The sequence below is a fragment of the Abramis brama genome (assembly GCF_963993115.1).
Source record: "Abramis brama genome assembly, chromosome: 9".
NCBI classification, from domain to species: Eukaryota; Metazoa; Chordata; class Actinopteri; order Cypriniformes; family Leuciscidae; genus Abramis; species Abramis brama.
In genome coordinates this window covers 40,831,780-40,848,177 of record NC_139971.1, presented here as the reverse complement: position 1 = coordinate 40,848,177, position 16,398 = coordinate 40,831,780, and the positions used below count along the sequence as shown (strand labels likewise).

The 16,398-nt window shown below is 38.5% G+C and overlaps 1 protein-coding gene across 2 annotated transcripts in view; it reads left to right on the top strand.

The window, feature by feature from the left end:
* Positions 1-16,398, top strand: part of kcnab1a (potassium voltage-gated channel subfamily A regulatory beta subunit 1a) — an 86,854-nt gene that overhangs the window by 17,257 nt on the left and 53,199 nt on the right. The window contains exons 1-2 of one of the 2 annotated variants that reach the window (XM_084125256.1): positions 6,149-6,231; positions 6,372-6,609. The exons of the other annotated variant lie outside the window; for it this stretch is intronic. Coding sequence (XP_083981382.1) covers positions 6,398-6,609 — 212 coding nt within the window. The 5' untranslated portion in view covers positions 6,149-6,231; positions 6,372-6,397. Of the gene's footprint in view, positions 1-6,148; positions 6,232-6,371; positions 6,610-16,398 lie in introns of those variants that run through there. 2 annotated transcript variants of the gene reach the window in all.

Below are 16,398 nucleotides of genomic sequence, written 5' to 3'. Positions count from 1 at the left end.
TAAAATTTTGTAATTTTTAATTTAATTTAATTTAATTTAATTTAATTTAATTTAATTTAATTTAATTTAATTTAATTTAATTTAATTTAATTTAATTTAATTTAATTATTTAATTTAATTTAATTTAATTTCTGAGAATATTTTACTGGCCCCACCACAAAACTTATAAATGTTAAATTTTGTATAAATATATTTTATATTTCTTTTTAAATAATTGAATTGAATTGTTTTCAGAAATTCTTATTTCTTCTTTATTGTCAGTAGGTAGTCTTGTGTGTCATATGAGGACGTCGAGGCGTTTTACATTCATGTAAGGCTATAGCTCTGTGTCAGTGCGTAATGAGGTGCCAGAGTTGAGCTCTGTGATGTGCGAAGCTCTGTGAAATGCTCATTTGTAGTGAGCTATTTGCCTTTGCTGTAAGATTGCATAGAAATGGACTCCATTTCACATCATTTCTCATGGCGTGTAATGTTCATGCGTGTCCTAAGGCGCAGTGTTTGTGTGTGTATAAACGGGTGAGGTGTTCATAGAGTGCTGTTGAGTGAGTGTGTATCTGTCCTCCCACGCTGTAAAGAGAGCCGAGAGAGATTCTGCCTGGCCTTCGGGCTTTTTCACCTCATTTTGCATCGCAACAGTTCCCACAAAAGGCAAACAAGACCAAGGCAATCGTGCCGTGATGTTTATGTTTGTTTGCATTTTTATAAAGTTTTTATGGTTAAATGATCTAATGTGGCAAAACTGTAGCAAATACAATCCATTCCTCTAGTGGGCAGTATAGAGCGCATTTATGCACAGCACATTCACACCATTCCCATACATGTTTTATTTAATCATAAACACCGTGACAGTATGTTAACAGGACACTTGCTCTGCACATTATAAGATCATCATGATCAATATTACCTCAATCATTTGCTCTTTATGCAGTCAGGACACACAGTGATCCATGTTGATTTGGGAATGCAGAAAAGTCAATAATGGCTCAGCCTCTGGGGTTTAAACCAGGAGTTTTTAATTATTCAAGCTTCAAAATAATCTAATCAAGCAGTGAGGTTTGGGTGTCTGGAAATAAATAGGCTTTTCAGACGCCAGGGATACTGACTTGTAGTGTTAACTGCAGTCGTTTACTATAGTATAACCTTCCATCTAATGCATCAAAACGGATATATTAACACTTTAAATGCATAAGAAAGAGCGCAGGTTATCCCTGGCCTTGCTGTCATTTCAGACTTATGTGTCGCTCACATTCTGTGAATGTGTGTGTTCAAGGTCTTGGCCCGACTGCATGGCTCATAAAACCTTGAGAGAGAAATTGTTTGGGTTTCCTCATCCATTTTCAAAGATGAGATCCCGGTGACCAGAACCGAAGATGTGAACCAAGTGACACGGCGGGAAAAGTAAATTGTTATTTGTGTGTTTAAAGCATTCACAGCCAGTGTTTGCTCATGCAAATACACTTTTGAGCACTTTTTAGGCCACATTTTGACCACACTTGAACATGTATCGTTGTTGTTGCATTAGATTATTTATTTATTTATTTATTTGAACACACAGGAAAACCACATTAATTATGTGATTAACATACTCACAATTGTTACAGCCAGAAAGGGTATAGATATAATACTGTTCAAAAGTTCGAGGTCTGTACGATTTTTTTAAATGTTTTTGAAAAAAGTCTCTTCTGCTCACAAAAGCGGCATTTATTTGATTAAAAACACAGTAAACATAGTAATTGTAACGTGTCTAGGCTGTAGAAAGCGCATGACGAAGGAAATTAAGAAATGCAAAGTCTTTAATAGTAAACTCGAGAGTAACACACACGTTCACACAAACAATAACCAACGAGGGATTGAACAGAACAGGGAGTATAAATACACAAGCACTAAACAAGACTTAACTAATTGGAAACCAAAGAGACTAACGAGAACAGGAGCAGATTATTGTGACAGTAATATTGTGAATTATTTTTACAAGTTTTCTATTCTAATAAATTGTAATATGTAATTTATTCCTGTGATCAAAGCTGAATTTTCAGCATCATTACTGATCATGTCTTCAGTGTCACATGATCCTTCGGAAATCACAAGAATAATATTTTTGTTGAATCTGATAAAAAAATTAAATAATCAAAAGAATAGCATTTTTTTATAGATTTTTTAAAACAATTTATTGCATCCTTGCTGAATAAAAGTATAAATTTCTTTTGAAATGTAAAATATCTTGAAAAAAATCTGTTGAACGCGAGTCTGTATTTTGAACAGACAATTGTTTAGCATGTAAAAACTGAGGCAACATCCAAACATTTGTGTGATTTTTCTCTTTCTTTAAAATAAATTCCACTTGTCTGATATTTTATCTAATGCAACAACATTTTTTTTTTTGTGTGGTTTCAAAATATACTTCTCGGAGCCACTGTATATTTGCTAAACTATAAACATTACGAGCCCAAAAAAGCCCCATTGCAAATAAATGCCATTTTCCTGTGGGAACATTTCAGTAAACTTGCCTGCTTTAAATTTCGTCTACATATTTCCCATGATTAAATTTTGTGAACATGTGAAAAAAAGTGTATTTTTCCTTGTGTTGCCTCACCGTGGAGGTCAAACTAGTTTATGTTGTGGGGTCAGGGCGAGGATAGAGGGATCTGGTCATGCTGTGCTGTCTCTGATGCATGAACTCGATTGCCTTGCATGATAATTATCATCCTTGTCATACAGGCACTGATGCAAATCAAACGCTATTGTAGAAGGTCTTTCAGTGGCTGGTGGAGAATCACTCCTCCACACCACTCGAAAGGACTGGACCTGGACGACGCTCTGATACTGAGCAGTATTTATGATGTGAAATGGTGTTGCACCCTATCAGGAGGGAACAGCAGGGATGTGTTTAACTAGCCTGGACATCCAGACTTAAATCTGAAAGATTAATGGTCTGGCATCGACTAATGAAACTCGGCCAGCTCGAGGGGCGGCACCAAGCATGCATTTGAAAATCTCACTGCACGCAATTGGATAACACTACGACCAATCACAACAAGCCCCATACGCTTAGCTACCAGCAGAGTTAACTGGGAGATTAGACTCTTGCCGTATCCGGTCGGCAAAACAGTAAAAACACCCTTCTTGCAAAGGAACGATTCGAGCGCCGTCTTCTGTTCCTCTTTTAGATAAAAAGCCAAGTCTAACTCGTTCATTGTAGCGAAAGCCGTTTCAAACAACTGGTGTTCATCCATAGCCATCTTGCAATGTTTATAATGACTTCGACGTCACAGCGCTGTCGTCATCTCGCCTCTGGCCCGCCTATATCAGATAACCCGATGTGATTGGTGCAGCTCGGATACAAGGGCATATTTAATGAGCATCATTACTCGACGCCAGAGTAACTCACTGAGCAAATTCAACTTGTGCTCTCGCGAGAACTCTGGATTTCCAGGGATGTGTTTAACTGTATTGTGAATGCAGTGGTCTCCAGCATGAGTGTTTAATGTGCCTTATCTGCAGTTCAGTCCTGTTGTGCAGAAACACTGGAGCCGGCGCCCACTGTTAAGGCTCCCTAAAAATTATATTATCTGAAAAAATAAAATAATAATTGTGGCACTGTTGAGGTCGTTGGCCCGTGCAGTAATTGTTCTGTGATTCATGGGGGCGGCAAAAATTGGATCTGAGAAATTAGATGCGCTGCGATGGCGTTCATTTGCATGTTATACACATTGATTTTGGGCTGTCCGGCGAAAGATGACCAATCGTGGAGATTTCTGTGCTTTTCCGAAACGGTGATCCTACATCGTACAGTGAGAGAGAGTCTTGTGACCAAAGAAAGCCTGTGATAATATTCTGCCAGTGTCAGAGATTCAGCATGATCACGATCTACATCTACTGATGAGCCAATACAAATGCAACATGAAATGGTGTATTGATCAACGCGACATGGCGCTAAAACTTAAAACTACTTTCTCAAGCTCCATTTGCAAGATTGAAAAGCCAAGTTGGCCTCTTTTCTCTATCCATATTCCCCTCTTTTACTTCCTCCTCTTTTATTATCGCACATAAAAAAAGTGCGATTCATCTGTTTGTTCACCACTAGCCATGCAGATTTTATTCTTCTATACTAACTTGCGTCGTAGCCTACGTTTCAATAGCTGTCATCATCGTTCAGTCTGCATACATGTCGTACCCATGTTTATTACATCCATGTCGCACAGTGTGATTTGTAATGATCTTATAGGATTGCCAAAATCGCAGGCATTAATAATAAAATGAGTTTTTATCAGTTAACAGGCTTGGTCCTGAGGAAGAACAAGAGGGTGAAAAACCGAGAGACAATTTGAAGCCAATCTGACAATTACAGAGCAATAAAACTGCTGCCACTGAGATAAAAAGAGCCTTTTGTGGAAACATTTTAATGGAAAGATATTCCTGTGGTTTCCATAGACACTGTTTCAAGGCATAATCTCCTGGTTTAATGAGTAACTTTGGGCAAATGGTAAGAGTCATAAAATGTTCACTCCTTCATCGATCAACATCAATTCGAGACACACAGTTAAAGTGCAGAGAATTAATGATGAGCATGTGCAACCGACTCTGCGCTCAGTGTGTGTGTGTGTGTGTGTGATCTCGTATTGATCAGTAAATTCACTGTTTCTGGTGATAAGAGGATTGGAGATTGTGTTGGCAGGAGGTACTTTGACTAGTAAGGAATCCAGAGGTGACAAAGGGATTTTTTATCTTAATTTCCTTTCATGCTTTCAGGATGCTCACAAACTCATTTCCCCCAAAGGACTTTAGGTAATGCTAAGAATAATGTACAGGCGCTGGGAGTCATATATCAGAGCGATTCCAGATCAGGAGCTTCATTAGCGCTCAACCAGGGGTTCAATTGATTTGTAATGGATTTAAATGAGGTCAGAATAGAGTCATTGACTCAGAGTAGCTAATATACGTGAATTAATCTCATATGTCTCAAGCCATAAATCTACTGTTTTAAGATTAGGTCAGGGTCATTGAAAGTTTTTGTAATTCCATTGCACTATTGGATTGTTTATTATTATTTCAATAGAAAAATTATAATTTAATATATTTTAATTAATTGTATGTATGAGATTATAACATTTTTGTTCATCTTCGAAACACAACTGAAGATATTTTAAATGAAATCTGAGACTATATTGCTGGTGTTAATAATCAATTAACTCTTTCCCTGCCATTAATGACATATTTAAATGTTTTTTTCCTTGAAAAAAGAAAAATTCATGCCTTAAAATAGCTTTAATGTAACTCGACACCCTTGCCTCATTTAGTATGCGTGGTTCTATGAATATGCAAATGAGCCCCGCCTCCAATCACTCACTCAGCTCAGAGATCCACTGGTTGACGATCACACGTTGATCTGATTGGCTACAAGGTAGTTTGTGACGTCAGAAACACCAGCGATTTCAAAGCGTGTTTTTGAGACTGTCTTTGGTTCACTGCAGTTTTAAGGAGAAAATACTCAGCAATGGTGTCGACTTATGAATATACACACGGTTTGTCTTAAAGCATATTAAAAACACCACATAGACGTATAAACTACATTAAAAGCTTGAGTTTCACCACAGGGGGACTTTAACCTCTCTGATATCCTTCAAATGATCTTTTAACAGCTTTCTATTTAGCATTTGTTGGTTTGGGGTTTAGCACTGAAAGAGTGATGAGCGTGTGTGTGTGTGTGTGTGTGCACAGGTGCGCGAAACATTGTGCTTGGTCCGTGCCACAGAGCAAGAGCGCGATACACTGGAAAAGAAAGAGAGCGAGGGAGATAAAGGGAGAGAGAGAGAGCGCTTTAAACAGACGTGGACGATCGCCTGCTGCTCATTCCCCTCAGAGCGAGCGCAGATGAAGCATCACTGCTGAGCTCACCACAAACACACAGAGAAAGAGAGGAAAGCAGGACAAAAGCTCATTAGCCACAAATCATTATCAGCTGGAGGAAGTGAGTGAGTGTGTGTGTGTATGTGTGTGTGAGGAACAGAGGAAGACCTCAGAAGAGAGATAAGAAGTGTGGATTTATGCTGTCCAGTCTTGACATCCCTCCTTTCCTCCTCCTCCTCCATCAGACGGGCTCCATCTGACCATGCGAGGTTGCTTCGGGAATCTCCTCCGGATAGTCCTGCAGATCTGTGGCTCGTAACTTTGACTGTCGTCTTTTTCACGAGGGAACATCTTGGAGAAGGAGCGACGCAACTTTTGAACTGTGTTAGACGTCTCCTTTTTCCTTGTGCTCAATAATTGATGCTGTTTCTCTGCTGCTGCTGCTCAGACGGGATCCTCCGGACGGGATCAGGAAGGAAAGTGACCCCTGCATGATCCCTCATTGTGTCCTCTCTGTGTTGTAGACTCTTCTCCGTCCTCCTCATCCAGCATGCAGGTCTCAATCGCTTGCACAGACCACAATCTGAAGGGTCGGAATGGGGACCATGGGAAATCGAACGCCACCAGTCCGAACGTGGTCAACGCGGCGCGGGCCAAGTTTCGCACGGTCGCCATCATCGCCCGGAGCTTCGGCTCTTTTACCCCGCGCCACCACATCTCCCTCAAAGAGTCCACCGGAAAACTCACCGGCATGAAGTACCGGTACGTCTTTCTCCCTACTTAACCACTTTCCCTCATTTCCTTTCCTTCCATCCACGGATCCCTTCTGTTTCTCTTGCTGGAGTGCTTTAAAGAAGAGTCTGAAACTTGGCTTTAAGAAGATCAGTAGTAGTTGTGTGAGGGTTTGATGTGATGTTTGGGTTGAACTGGTGATATATTTGTCACCATCCAGAACTTACAGGATGTTACTTCTCCTCATAGATCAGTGTGAGTGTGTTTCAACAGTAGCTATGTTTCCATCCACCTATTTTTATGCTCATTTTGGGATATCACATCAAAAACTGCTGGATGGAAACGGCAAGATCAATTCAAAAAATGTGATGCGCTCATTTGAATCGGACACATTTTCACATCTGAAAGGAAAACATGCGCATAGACTACGATGGAAAGACATTTACAGAACAACTTTTTGTAAATTGGTTGTTCTGAAATGCAAAGTCTGTCGTCAAAGTGGTTCTGTATAATTACCTCCCAGAACGGTCTCGCGTGACTGCGTTCATCAGCAGGGAACCGCCTCCGAAAGCAAGATAACACATTTATTGCGCAACAAATTCATTATATACGAAAAATATTACATACAGTGACGTCTCCTACTTTTCTTAGTGATATTTAGCGCCAGTTTACCAGGAAGTGACGATTTTGTTCTTTTCGACTCACTGGATGGAAACGGTAATTTTTTCACAAATGTTTTATGCGATATTCCAGTTTTGCTTGGTTAAATTCGCAACTTTGGATGGAAACACGGCTGGTGTGAGATCTTGATCTCCTTGCTCTGCTCTGTCTCTGTTAGCTCCTCAGGACAAACAAACCATAATTGTTTACTATTCCATATTTACATAAAGTTCTCAGACTGACGCTTCATTGCGTGTCGTGAATATCCAGAGCTGTTCTGGTTTTTTTCTTTGATGAAAATCTTGATAATTTTTTCGGTAGGTGTTGTTGCTTGATTTGATGCAATATTTTCAGGGATTTCAGGGTATTTTCCATCTGCTCTGCTGCATGTTCTGGATGCTGGTGGGATGTGCTGTGTGTGTGTGTTTGTGTGTTGGTGCCTGTGTTTCTGAGACTAATTGCAGCATAAATGTTTCTAAATGCAAATGCCGTGTGGACCATGTTAGTGTCTTTCACCTGATGTCCTGAATCAGCACACACGGGGTGGTCACTCGAGGCTTTAGGTATAGACTAAACGCTGTAGCTTTGATGTTTGGATTTATGTACTGAATCAAGAGGTCAGTTTGTGCTGTTTAGATATGTTGGCTTTATGTTACTCTCTTCTGCCTTTGGGGTTACAGCAGCTTGTCACTGGGACAGTATCCTTAAAGTGACACATTTTACCTTATTTACCCCTAAAATACTGATAGTAGGACCTGAAGGGAATAAATTACTAATCTCCAAGGTACTAATAAGGGATGCACCGAAAACCCCCCCCCAGCTTTTTACCGTTTTGGAATGAAATGGTTTTTGAGGGCTGAAATCAGTAACCAAAACAGACATTTAATATGGTTTCTAATATCTAAAAATCTTTCAGTCTGTGCTGTACAAAACTTCACTAAAGTCTCAATTTTAAAATTCTGTCGATTTTATTCTGAAATTCAAACATTAAGGGCCCTATCTTGCACCCAGCGCAATTAACTTTGTACACCGACGCATGTATCATTCCTATTTTGCACCTGACGCACAGCGGACTTTTCCCTCCACAGACGCACGTCGGTAAATTAGGGAATGAACTTGCGCTCTCGGGGCGGTTCAGCGAAAAGAGGAGGCGTGTTCCGGCGCAAACGTTCCCTGGTGCTATTTTGCAGTTCCAGAAAATAATTCCGCCACAGACCAGGAGAAACCCTAGTCTAAAGTCAGTGGTGCATTATTCAGATGCTATTTTAAGGGCGCATGCTTGGCCATAATGTAGCGTGTGCACATAAACTTTGCTTCTCTCATCTGCACAGACGCAGCAGTTCCCATTTTTGCAAACCATACATAATTACAAGGAAAAATATTCCACATCAGGGAAATCATTGTGGTGCCCATGAAGATGTGAAAAAATAGGCATAAATCTAGCTTACACATTTACCAAAATTATTATACGGCTGTTTAAACGAAGCTAATTTGGGTGTGTTTCTCCATCCCCATCTGCTTGTAATCGCTCAATCAGTGATTGAACCGCAAGATGTCAATAAAGCAGCTTGTAGGCTATACAATGTCACTTAGCGTTACATTCACCTCAATAATAAACTCATTAGTTAGCTAGAAAAAAATAACTAAATATATGCACTGTATTACATATTCATTATATTTTTACATAACCTGTTATGATGTCTTCATTACTTAATGTATGTTTGAGTGAATCTGTCATGAAAACAAGTTATTCCAGTTTATTGTCTTTTAAATGTTTGTTTCACCGACAAACTGGAGTAGAAGTTTCTATAAAAACTGCCTTATGTGCAATTCAAATGTTTGTACAACTCGGTTTTAGCTATTTGAGTGTTTATTATCAAATAAGTTTGAATAATTCATTGATTATTTATTTTTGGCTTTCGGCGCCAATCACATCCTGAATTTTCGGTTTCTGTTTCGGCCCAGAATTTTCATTTCAGTGCATCCCTAATACTAATATGCACATTTTAAGTGTAGATAAGCTACAAATTTGTGCTTTTATGAGGACTTACCGCTAAAAGCACAATTTTGCAAATTTTTTCTTCCACATTTTCACCAAACTTGAACTTATGCATGTGGAAATGGAAATGTTTCCAAGTGAAATAGGATTTACAATGAGAGAAAAATGTCGGGGATGACTTGGTTTTATCCATTAGGAATTGACTGGAATGGGAGACTTCAGGCAAGCAAGTTATTACATTTTGATGAAAGAATTATGAAGAAAAGCTACAAAAACCATGCAATAATTCATGCACAGTATGATCAAGAACAGAGAACAAAGATTATAGGATCAGTTTTGATTTTAAGCAATCACAGGATATTCTTTTACATTATATTAGAGTATAGATGACGTGATCATTTTACTGGTTCAAACAGCCACAGCTAATCAAACATATAATCATACTGTACTTGTACTCTGATTGTTGTTGTTTATTTTTTTGATGACTAAGTGTCTGAATAGGACAGATGTAATCACACGAGTGTGTGTGTGTGTGCGCGTGTGTGAATCTGACCGTACAGACTGTACTGTCGTCTCGTTTGATCCTTCGCTCTCCTGGGATTTCTGACCTCACACCAGCCCTGTCATTTCTAGTGATGGATATTTAGTCTTCTTGTCTATTTGAGTAAGTACTCAACCGATAAATTAACTAAGTACTCTGGGGGCAGTGGGTCCATTCACACCATTATTTAAGATGGGTATCTTGTGCTTGTTGCACATGGTTTGAAGGGTCTCAATCAAACACACACACCATGTAGCTGTTTAAAAGGAGGAACACGTCCTCACACAAAGTACCAGTTTTTTTCATGTTTGTTGTCACTTCCAAGTACTTGAGTACTCATCTATCCGTAGTATCCGTAGCTATCCGGTGTTATTTTAAATTCATTAATATTTTGAATTTGTTTTTATTTTAAGTTTTGTTATTATTACTATTATTATTTTATATTTCTATTTAGATTTATTTATTTTATAGTTATTTTTTATTTTTATTGTATTTCAGCTTTATTTCAATTAACGAAAATTGTTTTAGTTTCAGTTAACAGTAACAACACTGATGCAAAGATATTAAACTTCTGGTCGATATATCATAAGGTGATAATTATTTTTGTGTTGTGGCTGATAACTGATAAATGGCCGGTATTAAAATTCAATAGTATTTTGTCTGAATAAATTGAAAATAAAACACTGAAAACTAAGATTAGTTATTTTAAATGCTACACGTGTCTGTAAGCTCTACAGCATTATAATGTACAGTATGAAAAATAGATTTGCTAATGGTTACATTCAACAGTGTTAATCAATTATTAGTTAACCTTAACTTTAAGATTCATATAAAATATCCAATTAAATACTACATCAACAAAAATCTCTCCAATATCGTCCGATAACCGATATGTTATACTCATATATTGTGCATTCATAATAATAGTTATTACCAATCGCATGGACAAGAGTCCGACTTATTCACCTCAAAAACCTAAACCGTTTATTGATCATGCGTTGGCCCGTTAACACCAGTTCTTATATTGACTTTGTTTCTCAGATCCAATGTTAGTCTTGATCTCGTGCATCAGAGCATTAGCATATGAACGCTTATCTCTCTCTCTCTTTCGTTCCTCTTCCTCTCTTCTCGGTCTACACTGATAGTGATCTCTGTGTTGTTGACAGCCTGTCAGGACGACATTAAAAGTGCAGGAGAACGTACCGATGCAACATACAGTGTATGAGTGAGGAGCAGATAAAGGAGGATTGGGTTTCTAGAAGTTACAGTATGCTTATAGCTCTGCATGTCTATCATGACTTCATTGTACGGGTCTGACAGGGAGCGACTCTGGGAGAAGCTTTCTATTACACACACACACTCATACGAGCTCACCCATGGAAACACATCGGAGGCCAATAGGCTTCATTATGTCTTTATGTTTAGTGCTGCATGTAGAAACCCTGGAGACCCATTAGATAAGGGCTTTTTTTCTCTCCACAGTATCTCCTTTCAACCGTTCCTCACCAATCTCCTATATGAACAGCTGTTGATGACTAAAAACCGCAATTCCCACTGAACTGGTGCTGAACCAGCTCTAAGCCTGGGTTGTACAGGATCAGATTGATGTCTGAATGGTGGCCAATTTGAAATTGTAAATAAAGAATGAGAAGAAGCAGCCAATCGTAACCAATAATCCTCTGGAAACCACTTACAAGTCACCAAACACAAAGCTTTCATAGGTTTTGAGGCAATAATAGCACCTTTGAAAAGGATCCTGTAATGTAGGATGAATAGAAAACTGGCAAACAGAGATAGTGAGAGACATCCATTCTGTATATGAATTGCCCCTGAGGAAACGTAGTAGTAAATAAAAATAATATATATATATATATATATATATATATATATATATATATATATATATATATATATATATATATATATATATATATATTATTCTGGTGTGAATATTCCAGTTGTCATGGATGACCTTTACAGGGATTTGTATAGAGGAAATGAAGAGCAGGAGATCAGCCTGAAAGGTCACACTGTAAAATATATACCTGTAAAATAACGGTAAAATACTGGCAGCAGAGACGCCAGCAATTTACTGTAATTGTACGGTATGAATACTGTGAAAATATTTTATAGCCATTTACTGAAAAAAAAACAAAAAAACATGCACATATCTGTGATTAATGAATTCAATTTACAGTAGGCTACACTAAAAAATGGTGAGGTAAAAACAACCCATTTTGGCAACACCAGTTGCTTACCGTGCAAATTATTGCTCAGGGTGCATTGTTTCCTACAGTACATAACTGTTTTAATGGAAAACAGTATGTTACTGTCAGAATTTGGTCATTTTTTACAGCATTTTTTAAATGTGCACTAGTGAAGAGATTCACCCAAATGTTTCATCATTAAATGCCTTTAAAGGAACACGCCGACTTTTTGGGACTTTAGCTTATTCACCGTATCCCCCAGAGTTAGATAAGTCCATACTTACCCTTCTCATCTCCGTGCGTGCCGTAACTCTGTCTGACGCACCCACCACTAGCCTAGCTTAGCACAAAGACTGGAGGTAAATGGCTCCAGCTAGCATACTGCTCCCAATAAGTGACAAAATAACTCCAACATTTTCCTACACAGCCATCTTCTAACCGTATACATACTGGGAACTATATTCTCAGAAGGCGAAGCACTGCTACTTCTGCGGAGTGATTTACTCCAACTCTGAGGAACTCTCTGCTCCTCATCACGGGGCTTCTCAGTTGCTGCGAGCAAATCACTCCGCCCAAGTAGCAGTGCTTCGCTTCGTATGTATACGGTTAGAAGATGGCTGTGTCTCATGTGACCTTGTTATTTGTACACGCTGTGACTATACAAATCACAACATGTAAATAGGAAAATGTTGGCGTTATTTTGTCACTTATTGGGAGCAGTATGCTAGCTGGAGCCATTTACCTCCAGTCTTTGTGCTAAGCTAGGCTAGCGGTGGATGCGTCAGACAGAGTTACGGCACGCACGGAGATGAGAAGGGTGTGTAAGGACTGATCTAACTCTACGGTGAATAAGATAAAGTCCCAAAAAGTCGGCGTGTTCCTTTAACAGCGTTAAATAAGAATGACATGTAAAGTGTTTAACACAGAAGCAACTATACTGACTTGCTATTAAACATTTCCAATAATTTGTTTGTTTTATTCAGAGCTCTTCATCTTTAGACAACCTACCAACCTGACTTATTGATGGTTCAGTTTAGAAGTTGTTTGAATCTTGTTATAAATTGTCACATCTATGCATTTGGGGTCAGCAACATTTTTTCCTACTTTTATTCAGCAAGGATGCACTAAATCAATCAAAACTGACAGTAAAGACTTTTATAGTGTTACTAAAGATTTCCGTTTCAAATAAAATGTTGTTTATCAAAGTGTCCTGCGGGTACATCGTCAGTTTTCATTTAGTCAACATCGTTTCATACTTCATCAAATCTCTCACTCTCTCGTCTTTGTGTGTCGGTATTTTGGTGCAAACTGCTCGTCGCCGGGGTCTTATTTTCTGCATGAGAACTCAGAGTCACCTGACCTCCCACTGCAGCACTGAGGCGAAGAGAACAAGAGGAGCCGAGACAAGCACCCAGACTCGCATCAGGAGCAGCTGATGAATAAATAACTGAATGCACGCTCACATAGACACTCAAAAGTACACACACATACTTTAAGGATGCCAGATAATTGGTTGGTGCTTAAAGATAGAGGCTAATCCTGTTGAAACTTGCCTATCGCTGCAAGAACCCAATGAAATTTTGCACCATGACAAAGCAGCTCTCAGACTTTGATTCAGTACATAGACCTGAATGATGCCCGTAAGCTTTGAGTGAACCCTAACCAATGTTTAAAGACAAAACTGAGCACATATATGGCAAGCCGTTTTAGCTTAAATTGTACCCAGCGTTACTCGTCGTAATTGCATTTTTACTAGAAAGAATTGAATTAGAGAGCTCTACAATTCAATTCTTACAAGTGGCAATTACAATTAGAGAGCTCTCTAATTCAATTATTACTAGTAAGAATTACATTTACAGAGCTTTCTAATTCAATTCTTACTAGTAACAATTCCAATTAGAGAGCTCTACAAATGAATTTTTACTAGTTATATGTCTCCATTGACTTCCATTCATTTTTAATTACGGAGCTCTACAATTGAATTGTTACTAGTAAGAATTGAATTAGAGAGCTCTACAATTCAATTCTTACAAGTAGCAATTACAATTACAGAGCTCTCTAATTAAATTCTTACTAGTAAAAAAACCGAATTAAAGATATGTATAATTGTAGAGCTCTCTAATTGAATTCTTACTAGTAAAAATGCAATTACGACGAGTAACGCTGGGTACAATTTAAGCTAAAACGGCTTGCCATACACATACACTTGAGTTACTCTTATGTGTGGTTATAATTTGATTAATAAAAGTCCCAAAACGGACACTAGCAGCTCAGCTGTTTTGTCCTCAAGCACTTGCAGTACAGAGATACACACTTCAGCTGGGGGATCATTTGTTGACTGTCATTTACAAAGTGTTAATGAAGAACATCTTGTTGCTTGTAGCCTCCAGTGGCCCTGCAACTAAAACCTTAAATTAGCCTGGATAGTTTCCATGACAACATTTAGACTTTGAGTTGTCTCGCTTTGTAATTTTTCTGGTTAGATGCACATTGCATCCTTTAGAAATGTGTGTTAAAGTGCAAATTCTTTCATCATTTACTCGCCCTCATGATGTTCATAACCTGTATGACTTTCTTTCTTCTGTGGAAACTGAGGAATATTCAGTTTTGATTACCATTTGACGTCCATTGTATGGACAAAAACATTTATGTAAAAGACATTTCTCAATATTTCTTCCTTCACTTAAATGTTAGCTTTCTGCTAGTGTGTTGTGAATTAATATTACAGTTCCAGCAAGATATTTCTTCTTTACAGTATTGATTTGTTTCTGAAAATGACGGTGTTTTAACTACTACAGGCTTTCAGCCTGCATACTTTTGAACTTTCTCATCCATTAAATAAAGATGTTTCATTTCAAATTGTATCCGCAATTGTCTGACTAAATTAATATTTATCTTTTATGGTTATTGCTGTTATTAATAATTTTCAGCTTTTCTGTATAAGAAATTTCTGTCAATTTCTAATAAGAAAAATGTGCTTCTTTAACAAATATCTAGTTCAGTCATGAAGCTCAAGGGCACAGGCTGATTGGTCCTTTACATGCAATCTGCCAGCAATCACATCATCACCGCATGGCACAAGCTGATTGGCCTCTGCTGATCCTGCAGCCAATGAGATTGCTGGCTCAACATTTAAATAGTCTGGTTGATTGTTTGCTGTAAGCTAGTCCTGCAGTTCCTCTGAACCCCTCCTCCTCCTCCCCAGCTCCTCCTGCCTAGATCTGATACGGGATTCATGTCTATTTATGCAGCAGCAGCAAATCTTACATGCTCACAGCAGTGTGTGTGTGTGTGTGTGTGTGTGTGTGTGTGTGTGTGTGTGTGTGTGTGTGTGTGTGTATCTGTTAGCGGTAGCAAGTCCCACAATCTTTTTGATATCCTTTGGCCTTTTCGAGCCTTATTTAAGGACTTTAGATTGGTTTTTGTAATAAGAGCAGTCAGGGTTAGTGCTTACGTCCTCTGCTTTCTCTGATTCCCCAGCATTTACAGGATGTAGGATGGCCAGCTGCCATTTCCTGGCCAGAAATGAGAAAATGAAATTGATTTAAAGCTATGTATGGTGACAGAATGCAGCCCGGGGTCTGATGGACATGTCTCTCACACCTCCTGGAGATGATGGTGGGCTGTCATGTTCATCTCCTCATAGCACTGCCTGCCTCTCTTCATTATCTGCCCGCTCGCTGTCGTCCTTAAACAAGCGTTTCTGTGCTTCATTCCCTCACCTCAATGTGAAATCCTTCTAGTGTTTGATTAAAATCGATGCATGATGTTTCTTTCTGATGAATGTAAACATGTTTTTGTCAAAGGCATATGTTAGAAGAGAGATGTGTGAAATATTGAAAAATAAGACACTTGATTCTTATTGGTCAGTTACAGCATTCTGCCGACTAATGACTGCTAAAATGTGTGTTTGACCTTTGCTCCCTGTTTTGGTTTATTTTGCGATAATGGCTGTCTGACTGTACGTCATACCTTACATAGTGAACATTAGGTTGTAAAACCTCCAAACTAGGTTGGCAACTGAGAGATTTTAAAGTGACAAACTTCATCTTGAGCAAAGACGGTTCTGCCATAACAACTTTGTTCTCTGTAACTTGCAGTGTGCCGTCTGTTAGCGCCATTATACTTTTGTTAAATCCCATGCTGGCAAGATTTCATTTCACTCCTTAAAATCTTAATAGCTCTCCTGGGAGAATGATGAGCTAGACTTCAATGATTCTTTTTCCTCTATTTTTCTGAGACATGAAAAGAGGTTTTACTTTAAATGAGAAGCTGGTATTAAAATGAAAATGCATTATGGAGTGTTTTTGAGGCACAGGATGGGTTCGGTTTGCTGATGGTGTGTAGCTGCATTTCGTGAAATAATTTTAGAGAAACCTCATGAAGAGCATCTTGACACTCAAAGAAAAATG